At 37.5% G+C, this 16,211-nt stretch overlaps 1 protein-coding gene across 4 annotated transcripts in view; it reads right to left on the reverse strand.

Annotated features, from left to right (window-relative positions):
- The window catches only part of LOC139473742 (protocadherin-like wing polarity protein stan), a 51,790-nt gene that overhangs the window by 19,398 nt on the left and 16,181 nt on the right, over window positions 1-16,211 (reverse strand). For 2 of the 4 annotated variants that reach the window (XM_071256469.1, XM_071256470.1), the window contains exons 2-10: window positions 8,141-8,236; window positions 6,844-6,903; window positions 6,280-6,404; window positions 5,393-5,452; window positions 4,326-4,412; window positions 3,351-3,452; window positions 1,143-1,262; window positions 925-1,023; window positions 502-595 (exon numbers count right to left, since the gene is read on the reverse strand). In XM_071256469.1, coding sequence (XP_071112570.1) covers window positions 502-595; window positions 925-1,023; window positions 1,143-1,262; window positions 3,351-3,452; window positions 4,326-4,412; window positions 5,393-5,452; window positions 6,280-6,404; window positions 6,844-6,903; window positions 8,141-8,186 — 793 coding nt within the window. In that variant the 5' untranslated portion in view covers window positions 8,187-8,236. Of the gene's footprint in view, window positions 1-501; window positions 596-924; window positions 1,024-1,142; window positions 1,263-3,350; window positions 3,453-4,325; window positions 4,413-5,392; window positions 5,453-6,279; window positions 6,405-6,843; window positions 6,904-8,140; window positions 8,237-14,289; window positions 14,547-16,211 lie in introns of those variants that run through there. The other 2 variants (XM_071256472.1, XM_071256468.1) reach the window with 2 other exon arrangements.

Below are 16,211 nucleotides of genomic sequence, written 5' to 3' on the forward strand. Positions count from 1 at the left end.
AAACTCACTCACACACTCTCATCACACCAACCATTAGAACCCACTAGATCTGATCGCCTTCTCCCAGATATGATCGTATCATTTCCATTTTCCAATTCCATTTAGATCAGAACATATGTCTTGATTCCGACTATCCTCTACTTTTTCGCATAGTATTTCCAACATATGTCATCCACTCCGTATGGACAGGGTGAGGAAAGGGAAGGGCCCTCAATGGTCCATTAAGACTGCATGATTTAAGGATGAGCAATACTTTTCGAAATTATTTTTACCAGAGTTTCAGGAAGTATTTTCTTATCTTTAAAGATAGATATAGCTTTGACCTGCTTAGAAGATGCAGATAAACGCAAAACAACACGTCATTAATACTCCATATTGTGCTATAAGCGTGCTCGAAGTTTGATGTTCTCTGGACGCTTGAAAAATCGAGATGTTCGTAATTTCAGTGGTAAAGACAAGGAGGGGTCTAATCATACCTCGTCCTATGTTTGGTTTACTTACTTGTGATATTATATGCAAGAGTCGTATTGATACCAAGGTCCTGGTCATACGCTCTGACAGGTGGCGTGGCATCCATCCATTGATTATAGGTTTTCTGTCATGAGGAAAATATATAAACGAATATAAAGTTGAAAATATTGTTCTTATCGGATTGTAAATCCAAATAATACACTGTCAGGGGTCAAGGTCCCATTAGCGTAACATGTCACCTTGGTTTATTGCTTGTATAGTTATAGATCTCAAAACGACCATTCTCTGAGGAGTTGTTTCAATGTTAAATATGACGCACTATAAAATGTTGTTATAATTTACTGGTTGGCTTCAAAGCAGAACCTATTGTTTTATATGATTATATTTTTAGGAAAGGAAATACACATGAGTTGACAAAGTTTCAGATTGGATAGAGACATGTAAATAACCTGCCTCTTCCTCTACTTCGAGGGTGTACGTGTTGTGTGTGAAGACTGGATCCTCGTCGTCGACATCGCTGATATTGAGCGTGAAACTTGCATTTCCGAATTTCTAAGAACATAAAACGTATGTTGTTTTTCAACAAATGACCATTTATTCATTTTTATGTCGAGGTTTATTTAAATTTATATGGAAAAGTTTTAAAAATATCTTAAAACAATTTTACTTACCCCGTCTGAAGTGGCATTTATATTCACTGTATGGCTGTTTTTTCCGCTTTCATAATCAAAAGTAGTGATTGTAAACATTGTTCCTTTTTGCCCGTTTCCAAAAAACACATACGGGTTTGGCTGGAAGAAAAATAATGAAAACATACCTTTTACCAGATGATACATCGAACACAATCATGTTAAATATTATAATACATATCGGGAAAACAAGTTTCCAATCGGTGTGAATGACGTCACTGTAATGCGTGCAGAATGCTGCTTAATGTAATATAAATGATGAGAGAGTGAGTGTGTTTTTACGCCACTTTGATCAATGTGGTTAAAGGTATACTAATTGTGCATGCTTTACGAACTAGACAACCGGCCGCAGAGACAGAAAGTTTAACTTTATTTCAGCAAAGACACTGATGGTTGGAGTAAGAGCTGCATGTGTTAAAAAGGTAAAGTAGACACAATTTATGGACAGTAAATTCCTTAATGTTCTATTATCGCGACGTTTCGGTATAGATCAGTACATCGTTGTCAAGCAGGCCCGAATGACAACGGTACACGGATATATACTGAAACGTCTCTATAATAAGACATAATATAAGTTGTCCATAAATTATGTCTACTTTGTCATCCGCCAATTTCGGAGAACTGCCTATCAAACAATTCGTTTTTAAAAGCGCACAAGATATGACAGAACTAATTATTTGACACACACACTACCTTCATTGATGTTTATATGCTTTATTATCGGAACACGTTGACATGATCAGCGAGTCTGACCACCCGATCCATAGTATCCATAGTGCCTCTTACGACAAGCGACCCGTGAAGAACCGGGCAACCCATGCTTGCCGTAAAAGGCGACTATGTTTGTAAGAGGCGACGAACGGGATCGGGTGGTCAGACTCGCTGACTTGGTTGATGCATGTCACCGTATCCAAAGTGTGTAGATTGATGCTCATGAGGTCAATCACTTGATTGCCTTGTGTCAAGACAGACCGCCATCATGTAGCTGGAATATCGCTGAGTGCAAACAAACAAACAAACAAAAATGATATAGGTAGCATAGTTTCCCATAGCACCGAGTAGCTTTCGTGTGTGTTAAATTATATGTGAATTCATTTAAGGATTAGCGGATTCTTACAAAAGTTTGCACATCGGTTTTTCGATTCATACCTCAATGAACCGAAAAAATAAACAGTCAATGCTTATAATTAAATTCGACAACGTAAAACATGTTTTATCTACAATAGTTTAACCCAAAACAGTTGCATATATCAAAACAGACAAAAATGACGACATTGATAAACATTCCAGGTGTAGGAATACATACAGTGGCGTGACATGAATCAGGTGATCGTTTAATTTATGCACATAATTTGACACGCCTACACAGTCAGTAGCCAATCAACGGAGAGTGGGATTAAAACAATATTCATTGGACCTATCAATTAAGGCAAGGTGCGAAAAGAACTGCAGCAGTCAGACTGTAACGAACCCGAAGAATAATGTCCGAGCGAAGGCGGCTGTTTCAAATAACATGGTCATTCACTGCGTGATTCAAACATTACTTCCCTGATTACGGTAAAACACAGTTGGAGAAATGCTAGATCTAGTTAGAAATGAAACCCGAAGACATGAAAGTTGAACCGAAGCGAGCGGGAAAAAAACAGGCGAGCGAGCCTGCACGTTTGCTGTTTCATTCATTCTCGGCCTTCGGTTTCAAAGGGTAGTTTCGCTTAATGTCCTGTGCATGACGATACACGTGAGCAGAAAAGGAATTCCCTCGACTGTAATATTGGGATTCCCCGACATTCCGCAGTAATAAAAGTAGTGCGCCGCGGCGGGCGTGGCTTATTTTTTTACAATCATTGGGAAATGAATGCAATATCACGTGACCAATTCAGCTAATCAGAATGCAGGAATTTCCATGAACACAACGAAAATTTAATTATTTATATATGAAAGTTATAAAATAAAGTTATAAAGGAAAGTGCTAAATTGTAAGTTAAGTATAAGAAAGTTTTGAAGCGAGTGATTATTGTTTAACGCCGCATCAGCAATCCAGAAGCTATGCACGAAGATGAAAATATTGAAACGGACATTACACAATACTTTTTTGCAAAGAACAGGTATGATTTCATACCATTAGGATAGTATAGACATGGAACACATAACGAAAACAGAAAGAAATATCGAGCAATATTATCTACTTACAGCCATTGAATAGAACAGACTAGACGCCCCACAGTCTTTGTCTATTGCACTGGTTACGTTGCTGCTACTGAAATCAATAACTGCGGTCCCATTGGTAGCCGTCTGTTAAAAAATAACATAGTAAGAAAAAATATCATTTCCCTGATGTAAGTAACCAAACGTTTAGTTAAGCATATAACCATGAAATAACTTCAAAATGTAATTTTGAAAATGGTTTTTATGTTGTTGTTTTTATCATTATACATTATTTAATTAATACATGTTCCGCATGTTGAATGATGGTATCTTAGATACGACTTTTAAATATCTGCATGCATATTTAGTCAATTAACGTGAAATGTATTATTCAATATAAACTGAGGCGCAAAAGAAAGTATACCGAGTTTCTTTTTTATGTTAATGAAAATTGAAAGAACTGTTGTTAAATTTGATTATGTCTATTTTACCATCACTCATTCCTGCAACAGTTTGTAAAAGTAATCTATGGCTGGGTAATTTTGTGTAAATATTGATTGGTTCAACGAAGACTGGGTAAGAAATTAACTCCTACCATGTTTTAAATGTTATAAATTTGTGCAGAAAAAACAAATGATTTCTTCGTAATAATATGTCTAAGACAGTGTATTGTGTTTTTAAAAAAAAATAAAATCAAATCAAATCATATTTTAAAATTATAACCATTTTGTTTGTTTTCTTTGAGTGCTGACGAAGCGCGAGTACAGTTCACTGTTGGATATAATATCGCTTACTAAAGATATTTTCAATTCACTCACTCACTCCACTGAAAATCAAACAAACGATAAAATCAACTGAGAGGTATATTTTGTTTTGATCTTCAGTGTAAAATATGTATTATGGACAACAAAACATTACAGACAAACCATTATCAATTAATTAATCGGATATGTAACACATTCCCGCTTGTTTCAAAATAAGAGTTTAAAAGCACAAGATTGTGGTGTGAGCTGGGCTTACCTCAGGTATGGTTCGACTAAATTCTGAGTATGGGAATACTGGATCATGTCTGTCAAGTGGCGTCAGACTAAAGGTGTAACTGTCGGGCTGAAATAATCAAAATACCAATGAACATGTTACGTACGTCATTTCCAAAACTCATGGCAGACATCGGTACACGTAACATCAATTTCTCGATCAATTTATAAGCCGGTAACGATATCTAAGATTTAAACGTCAATATTTCATGCACAATTATTAAATAGGTCAAGGTTTGGAAAGGTATGGACATATTCAAGTACTTATATCCGTATACGTCATGTTCCGGAACAGGGATGCTGATGTTGTCCTTAGAATTTGGAGACAGCCCTACTGTGTTTTGAAATTTGATGTAGTCCCATGCACTGTAGAGTAGATACCTCTTATCTTTTATCTGGAACTGAGCGCTTGATAACATTAGCATTGACGTTTTACATTTACATTACGTCATCTGAACAATAGGCTGCCTTCAGTGAAGTTCTTCTGTTGGGTGGACATTACATACGTTTTTCTTCATTTTGCCTCTTAAATCGTGAAATGTAGAGAATATACTACTCGAAATGAGGGATTATCCGTCCCTTATGAATGAATGCTGTAAATCTCACACCAAAGGCTCGGGATTAACACCATTCATTCCCAAATTCATAAATCGTAATTCTATGTAGGAGTTTATTTACGGGGTTTTAGAATCATTTTCCCCGTTTAATCCTCTCGGTGGACCAAACTTGTTCCGTAGCGAGCACTTGACAAATTTGTTTGGAATGTCCCGAAAGGAACTAACAGTAACGTTGGTATGTGGACCTGTAACTAGTTGTTTTCACGAGTAGGCCCAGACCAAAACATGCCCAGCCCATAACGTGACTAGAAGCAACTGTTCCAGATCTGAAACCAGGATTTCAATTGAAATATATGAAATAAACCCATTTCGCGTCGTCTGTGTCAGCATTTCCTCAATTTGATCAGATGATGCATATCAATGTCTGGCCAGGAATACTTGGCGCCACAACAGCTATATGATGCGTCGTTTTCATGACATCGTTAATATTTACCGAAGTTGCGATGTCTTGACATGCTATCTCCAAAGTGAACACTGCGTTATCGCAGAGATCCTGAAACATATGGTACGTAGATACAGTTGTATACATACAGATTGTATATGCAAAGCACATCACCACAACCCATGCTTGCCGTAAAAATCGACTATGCTTGTCGTAAGAGGCGACTAACGGGATCGGGTGGTCAGGCTCGCTGACTTGGTTGATGCATGTCATCGTATCCCAATTGTGTGGATCTATGCTCATGATGTCAATCACTGGATTGTCTTTTCTAGACTCGATTATTTACAGACCGCCGTTGTATTGCTGGAATATTGCTGAGTCAGTTTGCTGAAAGCGACCGGTACATTTCACCGACTATGTCATGTCTATTTCCATCCACGGTGGTACAATAATGTGGATAGCAGATGTACTGTAAATTATAAAACGATGTTTAATGCGAGCATGAAAATAAAGCTTTTTACAGCTTTTGAAGTACGTTTCAGTATGCTCTTTCTACGAACATTCCAGAAAGCTTCATACGACTCTTGCTCAGAAATTGGTTGATCAATATTACAACATTCAAGGACTCAGTAAAGCTTCAAAACGCTTTATGGCACACACGTGGATGTCATTTCAGATTTGAGGTATCAGTGACCACAGTGATGCCCGAAACAATTCTACATTTTGACCATATTTTCCCGCGCTATTGTTTTTGTCAGGTGGACAATTGATTTGCCTTTGCATGTGTTTCTGAGTGGTGGTTCAAGATACGCTCACCTGTTCTCGAACACCTAGTGTCATCACTATTTGAGAGTTATGCATATGCAGAAAAGCTCATGAAATGGTTGGAATCGGAACAATGTTTTTGTTGCTTTTAATTGCAGGAATTTGAAATTTACCTGATCTGTGCTCATGTCCAATTCCTTCTCGGCATAAAGTGTGTTATTCGAAATGTTGAAGTACCCCCTGCCTGACGACGCCAGCCAGATAGGTTCAGTGGCAGTGATGTTATAAACAGCATCACCTGCAGCAGAATATAACTACCCAGTAATATCACTTCACACAATGAGGACTAAGAAGACCATGTACTGGGAAACCTCTGTAACTCGAAATTGTTTGATACGATGTATTTTGTGTTCCTGGCAAAATCCTTATCCTTTTCTTACCTCCACATTCCTCTGGTCTCGAACAACAGAGAACTCATTCTTCTACAAATGTATGGCCTACAGTACTTTTACTGTAAAGGACAAAGCTTTCTGCCCACATGATTCCTACCTGGTTGTATATGCATTTCATCTGCGGTTGCTACAATGCGGTTTTTTTTCAGAAACGCAAATTCATTTCATAATTTAGGAATTTGTATGTTTTACAAAGTGTGCAATATGCAACATAATTATATGGTCAACCACATTTTGGCACACACCATTATTTGCCAGTACATTCTGACGCCTGAAAATGCTCACCTGCACGGGCTCCTGCCTTATGTTCAGAGGGCAGAGAACCTAAACCACAGGAATTAGCTGCTTGAGGAAAAAATGAAAAGAGTGCATTAATATATTAATTAACTGACAAATATTGCATTGTTTGATTTATTTGACTCTTGACAATTGCAAATTTGCAGATTTTAAGACTGGTACATGATTAAAGTTTGCACTGGATTGTGTAATACATGACACTTGAGACTCTAATACATTAGTTTGCCCCCTTTTGTGCTGATTCGGGAGGTATTTCAGTTAATTAAACTTCCTGACCACCCAATACGGTGTCTCTCGTAGGAGGCTTAGTTAGGAGATAACATATTGGGATTTCAATACAGATCTATGATAGCTGTAGGTTTGAGGGCGATAATTGTTCATTTTAAACCGAACGCGTAGTCTGTCTGGCACTACAAGAACGCTATGGTGTTAGCTAGGACAATGAGTGAAGGGACATGAGTGAGTTCAAAAGGTATTTAAAACGGGCATTGGAAGTTTGTGTGAATATACACCCATCCACTAACTAATCGAAACACCACACCACACATAATGGCATCACGGCATCCATTGTGAAGCAGTGCAGTGAAACGCCGAATTCAACCTCAGTGTTGTCAAGTAATTTCAACATTCAAGTATGACATGTACCTAAATAATTGAAACATATGCAACCAAAATAGCAGTAGGATATATAGCGAGGTCAACTGGGATATATATCAGGGTCAACTTGGATATATAGCAGGATCAACTGGGATATATAGCCAGGTCAACTGGGATGTATAGCAATCCAACTGGGATATACAGCAGGGTCAACAGGGATATATTGCAGGGTCAACTGGGATATATGGCAGGGTCATCTGGGACATACAGCAGGGCCAACTGGGATATACAGCAGGGTCAACTGGGATATATGGCAGGGTCAACTGGGATATATAGCTGGGCTAACTGAGATATAAAGCAGGGTCAACTGTGATATATAGGAGGGCCAACTGGGATATATAGCAGGGTCAACTGTGGTATATAGGAGGGCAAAATGGGATATATAGCAGGGCCAACTGGGATATAAAGCAGGGTTAACTGTGGTATATAGCAGGGTCAACTGGGATATATAGCAGAGCCTCCTGGGATATATAGCAGGGTCAACTGGGATATATAGCAGGGTCAACTGGGACATATATCAGGGTCAACTGGGATATATAGCAGGGTCAACTGGGATATATAGCAGGGTCAACTGGGATATATAGCAGGGTCAACTGGGACATATAGCAGGGTCAACAGAGATTCTTACCTGCCAGGGACAAGGGCATGAAGAGGAGGAACCATGGTAATTCCATCTCAGAATGTACCGTTACTCGCTTCCGTGGGTGGTGCTCATTTCAGTTAACTGCAACCAGAATATTGTCAGTAACATTGCAGATATACATGTGTTGTCATGATCAACATAATAGCAAGATACAAATTGATAAAAGAGCAGTGTCTATGCACCAAAATATAAACACAAAAGATACACTGAATGAGGAGTTTTGTAAAATTCTAGCTTTTTTAATAATTCATTTTGATTACCAGTGGCACCGAATTAGAGATAAACCTGATAGCCACACAACAGCCAGCTGTATCGTGGAATGAAGTAGTTCCTCAAAACAAGAAGTGATATGAGCGTATGTATGTTCACAGTGTTTTACAGTGATTTCTTTCTAGTTAATAAAATATATTCAAATAATACCATCGTTAGTAGAGAAAGGTCTGTTAAGTTCTACCTAAGAAAGTCAGTCACAATGATCACGTCGTAATAGATTTACATCAGATACAAGACGTCAAAAAGGAAGACACGATAAACGTAACGGGACAGATTTTCGAAGTTGTACATGAATCTGTGGCGATTACAACTGTAAGTCATAATTGTTCATTAAAAGGTGATTGTAAAGATGTGTCAAACTGTGATTCGTAGATTGCGGCAGACTGGCACTGGCAGACTGGCACTGTCAGTTTAGACACGGATCGAGTAGTCAATACTACAGTTTGGATCTGCATTATCGTTTTGATAATTGGGATGGATCGTAGCGAGGATAGTCGTGAACGATCATGAAGTCAAACGCTCCTACTTTTTTCAATGTATGTTAAAACTCTGTGTTCAAGATTAAACAACGAGTCTGTATGTATCCGTGCTTGGGAATTCCCAGGGATTTGGTATACTGCTTCCACTCACTGGACTATACGTAGTATACATGTGCTATTTCACTAGTTCAGTAAGTAGAAGGTTTCCAATTCACAGACTAGAATGAACACTTTAACCATAATACAGAGAGTCTGAAAATGTACTCAACTTTGTGTACACAGTAGCATGTATAAATCCCGTGAAGGGCTCCGAACTAAATGATTCCAATACGAAGATACTTCTCTATTTACACTTGTTCCGTGTTCTTTACGGTATCAGAAATACCGACTTCACGAAAGACGAGAGGCGTGTGTGCGCGTTAATGAACTTAGTCATACATGCATATTACAAAGGACTGTGGACGCTTAAGTGAAAAGTAATGATACCAGGTGTTCGCGAAACGGTGAGCGCATCCTGCCCCACCGTTGCTAGCCATCATAAACGAATGCAAACTTTAAGCCAAGTCAATTGTTCACCCGGAAAAAGATGGGAACATATGGTACAAGACAAAATAGGGAATTGTATCGGACATCGTTCTTGTCACTAATGCGTCAAATTTGGACATGTCATCCACAAGTCTGCCATAAATCCTTTTGAAAACTTTACTGAGGCCTTGAATGTTGTAACCTTGATCAAACAACTTCTGAGCAAGAGTCGTATGACGCTCTTTGTAATCTTGGTAGAAAGAGCATGCTCGATTGTATCTCAAAAGTTGCCAAATGTAAACACCCAAGACCGCTGGAATATTGCTCGGCATGAAGGTAAAGCTGACTATTGGAAAGTTGAAGTCATCCCTCTTGTCATACAGCCTTGTGGAGAGTGTTTTGTTACTCTGAATCTTTATGCAGAGATCTAAATATGAGACAGATGAGGCGGTCTCACTGGTCTCCTTTATTTCTAGTTCAGCTGGATAAATCAGTGGAAGGGAACTGGCTAAACACAACGACAATATGATAGCTGCGTAACTAATTACTGCTAGAAAAGAAGTGTATACGGCGTGTCTTTGTTCATGAATTGTACTTACAACTAGGGATGTTTGTCAAGAAGTTTAACTTCATGTATATGGCTTCGGTGACCTGATATATCGTTTAATATTGTTAAAATAGCCATTTTCCGTCCACTGACTTAACCACCTGAACTGAAAATAAAAGTGCCCAGTGAAACCGCTTCATCTGTTTCATATTTGTATCTGTGCATGAAGATTCAGAGTGACAAAACACATAAATAGAGGGATGACTTCAACTTTACAATAGGCAACTGTTAGGCTGGCATTCTAGAAGTTGGCTAGTAATAAACCAGAAGTTGTTATCGCTAACGTTGTACGTTTTCTTACTTTCCAATTGTCAAATAGTATTCCAGCAGCTACAGCCTTGGGTATCTACATTTCAATACCTTTTAGAGACGATCGAGCATGCACTTTCAACGAAGACTTAAAGGAGCGTCATACGACTCTTGCTCAAAAAGTTGTTTGATCAGGGTTACACTCTTCAAAGCCTCAGTAAAGCTTTCAAAACGTTTCATGGTAGACATGTCGAGAATAGTACCTGGTTTGACGCATCAGTGACCAAAGTGATGTCCAGCATTCCTTATTTTGATTTGTACCATGTGTTCATGTGTTGTTCAAGTGAATAATTGACTTGCTTTTGCATGTGTTTGTCATGGAACCACCAACGATGCAGGATATGCCCACCTTTTCGCGAACACCTGGTAAATCACTATTTGATTGTGATTCATAAAGACATGCTCATGATAAAGTCATCGTACAATGGACTCTGCTTTTAGCAGAGATTTCTTATGATTGTGGAAATGGTTTTAACGAAAGGGAAACATAAATAAAGAAGCGTCGCTCTTTCTATTACATGCTTATCATTTCATTCTTTATCTGTTTACTTTTATTGTGTTGTTGGTGCATGCGTACATCAACCAACAGGATATTGTATGTCGAGCTGAAAACGTTATGCTATGACTATACAAGGGAGTATTGAATAACGCTACTTCGAACAATATTTCATTCATGTCCCTGTGTCTCAGCTTAATGAGGGACGTCGTGGACGTTCCCAACTTTGGTGAAACCCACGACCACGGGATTGGTGCTCACAAACCAAGGATCATAAAAAGGCCAAACATGGGGTTCCAACCGAAGACCAGGGGTTCCTTGCAGGCCTATTGGGTGCATCGCCTGGCACCTTAGTCACCTGGGCAATATGATAGGTGCCCCAGAAAATAATATAAATATTCCATTCATTATGTTTACCGATTACATGAATATGGTTATTGGGTAAATGCATAAGATTTAAGTCTATATACTTACTACGATTTAAAATAATATGGTGTCTTATTATCGCCATCTATATTCGTTGTCTACATTTCCCGATAGTCATCATCTGAATGCTGTATTGTATGCAAAGTTATAGCCTTATTTGAACTTCGTTTCTTTACATTTCCTAGTGTATGTCCTTCAGATTAAACACAGCACCCACAGTGATAACGTGGAAGTATGGCAAGCCGTTTTCCCATTCATTACGGATTTACAGATATCTTCAATTGTTCTAAAAATATCTTGAATTTAATTGAAGATATCTTGAATTGAATTGAAGATATCTTGAATCGAATTGAAGATATCTTGAATGGAATTGAAGATATCTTAAATGCAGTTAAAATAAAAAAAATTAGAAATCAGCAAAAAAACAAATTTAAGATATCACGAAATGAATTAAGTATATGGTGAAGCGTATTACTGATATCTTGAAAAGAATTGCTGATATCTTAAATTCGATTATTGATATCAAAATATGATTTAAAAATATCAAAATGTCATGTTTTGTTATGATGTCAATAATTCAATTCCTGATATCTTGAAACTAAATACAGATATCAATAATTAATTATTGATATCTTCAATTGTTGCCATTATTAAAGATGTTACATTAATAATGTTACTTAAATTAGATAACTGATATCAATATATCATCAAAATTATTAATGATTTTATTATCTTTAATTGGATTTTTGATATCAGTAACGGTCAGAATTAATGATACCTTGAAATGAATTAAAGATATCTCTAATTGAATTATATCTGTAATGCATTTGTGGATATGTATAAATTATTTCAAGATATCTGGAATTGAATTGAAGATATCTTGAATATATTTCTAATATATTTATGTATTGTAGGATGGTAATTGTTTGATGATATCTTAACTACATTTAGAGATACCACAAACAAATTTGTTGATATCACCGTAACATTTTAAGATATCAGTAATTGTATTATGGATATCAGAAATGAATTTAAGATATCTTCAATTATTTTTTGATATCTTACAAACATTATTGATATCTTTAAATAAAATACTGATATCTCTAAAACAATTGAAGATATCTGTAATTCCGTAATAAATGTGAAAACGGCTTGCCACATGGAAGCACGTTACTGAGGATCATTGTAAGGCAACAACAAAGAAAATATGAAACATCAGGGTCAGAAAATAAATCTCGATTATCCGCCGATTCCACTGGACGTAAAATGAAAAATGCCATGAAAATCACATGAATGATTTAACTGAAATCACGATCATTTACAGTTGCTGCGCTTTCAAGCAAAGCTATACAATTTTGATTCCTTTTTTATGTTAAATATATAGCAAGCTTAGAACTACTATTTGACACAATAGATAACACCTTGCTTAAGCCACTTAATCTTGTTTCCTAATTTGATCAGGAGACAAGGCAATCCGAACTGAAATTTCGAATCATGTGCATTAAGAAACAGATCAGAAAGAAGGGGAGCACAATTGGTGCCCATGGGGATGCCTACTTCTTGCCTAAATGTCATCCCAAATTTTACGTATATGTTATCAACGAGGAAGTCCAGCATTTCATATATTGTTTTCTCATTAAAACTTCATATGGCATTTGCTTTCCTTTTGGATAGATTGTCCTGAACCTCTGAATATAGATATGTAAGAGATAAAGGAATGAATTTTCCCCTGTGGTTTGTCATGTGGGATAGCGGTGTACAAAGATGAAAATTCAAATATTGTGACAGAATTCCTTCCTTGACGGTATTGAGGATTGTTGTAAATCTTTGAGACGGGGACATAGTGGTACATTTGCTGAACCTAGCAATATATCAATGTATGTTGTTTTGTACGGAGTTTCATGGAGCTTTGGACTCTAGTACAAAGGAGGAATGAACATGTTTTAAATCAAGTCTGAAGTTGATAATACTTATGCATGGTCTTGGCAGTTTTCTTCCTCAGCTAACATACTGGCATCATATGATGTATCACTTATACCAAGTTCTTTGATCAAAATATTATTAATGTAGTTAGTCTTACTTATATGGTTTTGTTATTTGAAGCCTGTGTGTATCAAGGGCAGCCATACTTTGGATAAAATCTGGCTGGGATAGAATTGGTTTATTGTAATTCTGTTTCCTCTTTTCAGTTTGTGCATTCTACCAATGACAACATTACGCACAGACTTAACCAACTCTGAAACACATTCAACGGGTTCATATTCTCTGTTAAGCCATTTTTGGCATACGCGGTACGTTTCAACAACACACATACTTATCTTAAAATTATGATTGTGAGTGAGTGAGTGAGTATGGTTTTACGTCGCTTTTAGCAATATTCCAGTTATATCAAGGCGGGAGACACCAGAAATTGTACACATGTCGGGAATAGAACCCGGGTTTTCAGCGTGACGAGCGAACGCTTTAACCACTAGGCTACCTGACCGCCCTCAGTTGTGATTGTACCAATTTGGAGCCATATCTGAATAACTGGCAAAGGTTGCTATTGTCAACGAAAGAGGGGTCACCTGTACTCCAACTTCATGTAGAAAATACAGCACGACTAGAACCACTATTAAACAGAAGAGATAACACTACCTTGCTTGGCTACTTAACCTCGTTTCCTACCTGCTCAGACTTTGATCTGGAGACAAGGCAGGAAACAGAATGCACAGTTCTGAGTCATACCCGTGTACAACATATGCTTCAACATGAAATACAAAACTGATACAATAAACCCCTATCAGACATTCTCACAATCAGTGACATGAACATGCTTCTACCGTGCCATACATGTATAAGATATTATCGCTACTGCCTCTGATAAGCCCTGCCAAGAATTTGAATGTGTGTCAACGAGAAATGTACAACCAGTTGTTTAGGGCACAAACTATTATTATACATTGTTTATAGTGTACATACATCTTACAATGCTAACGTGTATTTCACTTTAAGAAATGTTGAATCAGTGTTGACTTACCGTTGAGAAGTATTCAATCATTCACAAGTACTCCACATTGACAAGTCTTGGTCATATAATCACTTTACTCCAAATAAAATAAATATTCTGTCATGTACTCCAATGACACCAGTGAATATGGCTACACCTCATGTATATTCCAGCCAGTAGATACGTGTTCATGTCATCTAGTTAAACCCGGATCTTGGCAACAGGCGAATATGGTGGCCTTTACGGCAGAGTTACAGCTGCCTACAGGTGTGCGATCACGCCCGGCCTCGCCAGGTCACAGCGATATGCTAATGACATTGTAAGACACTGGCGGTCGATATCGACACACCTGCCTGACATTCCCCCACAATCTGCATATCTACTGCGTGACTCCTACCTCGGATTCAGGAAGTAACCTATCACCCTGCCATAAACTCAATGTTGTGCTGCTAATTCCGTACTTGAATAAGTTGCTACATGCCAACTCCATGTTTTAATATGTAAACTGTCTGCCTTGAGACGCTTGTAATGTGTGTCAGAAATATACTTTATATTTCGTATAGCCGTATTGTGTTTTTTCTACCCTTAACCTGTGTCTGAAACAATCACACTGTGTACATTCATATACCCGTACTGTGAGTATAATACAGCCATATTTTGTAGAATTCATATACCCGTAATATGAGTATAATACAGCCACAGTGTGAACTTTCATATTTCCGTAATGTGTGTCCAATACAGCCATATTTTGTACAATTTATATACCCCTAATGTGAGTATAATACAGCCATACTATGCATTTTCATATTTCCTCCATTGTCACGAAGAGCAATACACACGATGAACAACATGACATACAAAAAGTCATAAATCTTGGTAAAAACAAAAGTATTACATATATATACATTTCTATATGTCCTTCAATCCGATTGGATGCATGGCTAGACGAGGTCTGGACATATATTATATATACACTACATTTGTGTACGAATTCAGATCCAAACCTGATGTCAAAGTGATTGAGTTCATTATGTTCCCCACTTGTCTTAAACGTCATGACCTTCTCATCACTCTGGTCACAGAATGTAACAAAGTCTTGAGGTGATTGGATTGACGCAAGTGCCTCAAAGACACAATTCCTGTCTTGATTGAGTGTTGACAGTTTAGTTGTACTTGTGTTGCACAATTTTGTACATATTTGTCATAATGCCTGTCAAAGATTTTCATGCTAGCTACTTTAACAACAGATGATAGTTTTACTCGGAATTTGGGTTGAACATTGGCTATTTTTCCATAATATATGAGTAGTTAATTCTGGTTGGATAGGAGTGCAGTACAGCAGTTCAGGTATTGTAGTCAGAGCAGATCGATACACATGGTTTTCGTCAGATGACAACGTCTGTGGTACTGTCTTACTCCAGCTGCATTTGTCAGTAAAGTCTTACTGACTTACTGTACTTACGAATAATGTCAAACAGTTCTGAGACAAAGTCGTTTTAAGAGCTTCTTAATCCTGCAAAATCATTACCAAGTTTACAAAGGAATATTTTCTTTGGTGTGAATTTTGTTTCCTGTCTACATAGACGTCCGACCACCAACAGTTTACATTTACACCTCCATGTAAGAATGATGAGATCTGATTGGTTCACGCGATCTTGATAAAATAATACATGTATGTATCCACCTTGAGGGGAAATATACTTCTCAGTGGAAAAATAAATCTCTTATACCCCGCCACGAAAAAGACACGGACATGTGGATTTCTGAGAATAAGAATAAACCCCTCATACATTAATCCCTCAACGCCTATATGCGTGTCGTATACGGCCATATTCTGTACCTTCATATACCCTATATGCGTGTCGGATACAGCCATATTCTGTACCTTCATATACCCTATATGTGTGTCCATTACAGCTCTGCCATATTCTGTACCTGCATATTCCCTATAT

Source organism: Haliotis cracherodii, unplaced genomic scaffold (assembly GCF_022045235.1).
Source record: "Haliotis cracherodii isolate W230 unplaced genomic scaffold, xgHalCrac1.p SCAF_3, whole genome shotgun sequence".
Taxonomy (NCBI): Eukaryota; Metazoa; Mollusca; class Gastropoda; order Lepetellida; family Haliotidae; genus Haliotis; species Haliotis cracherodii.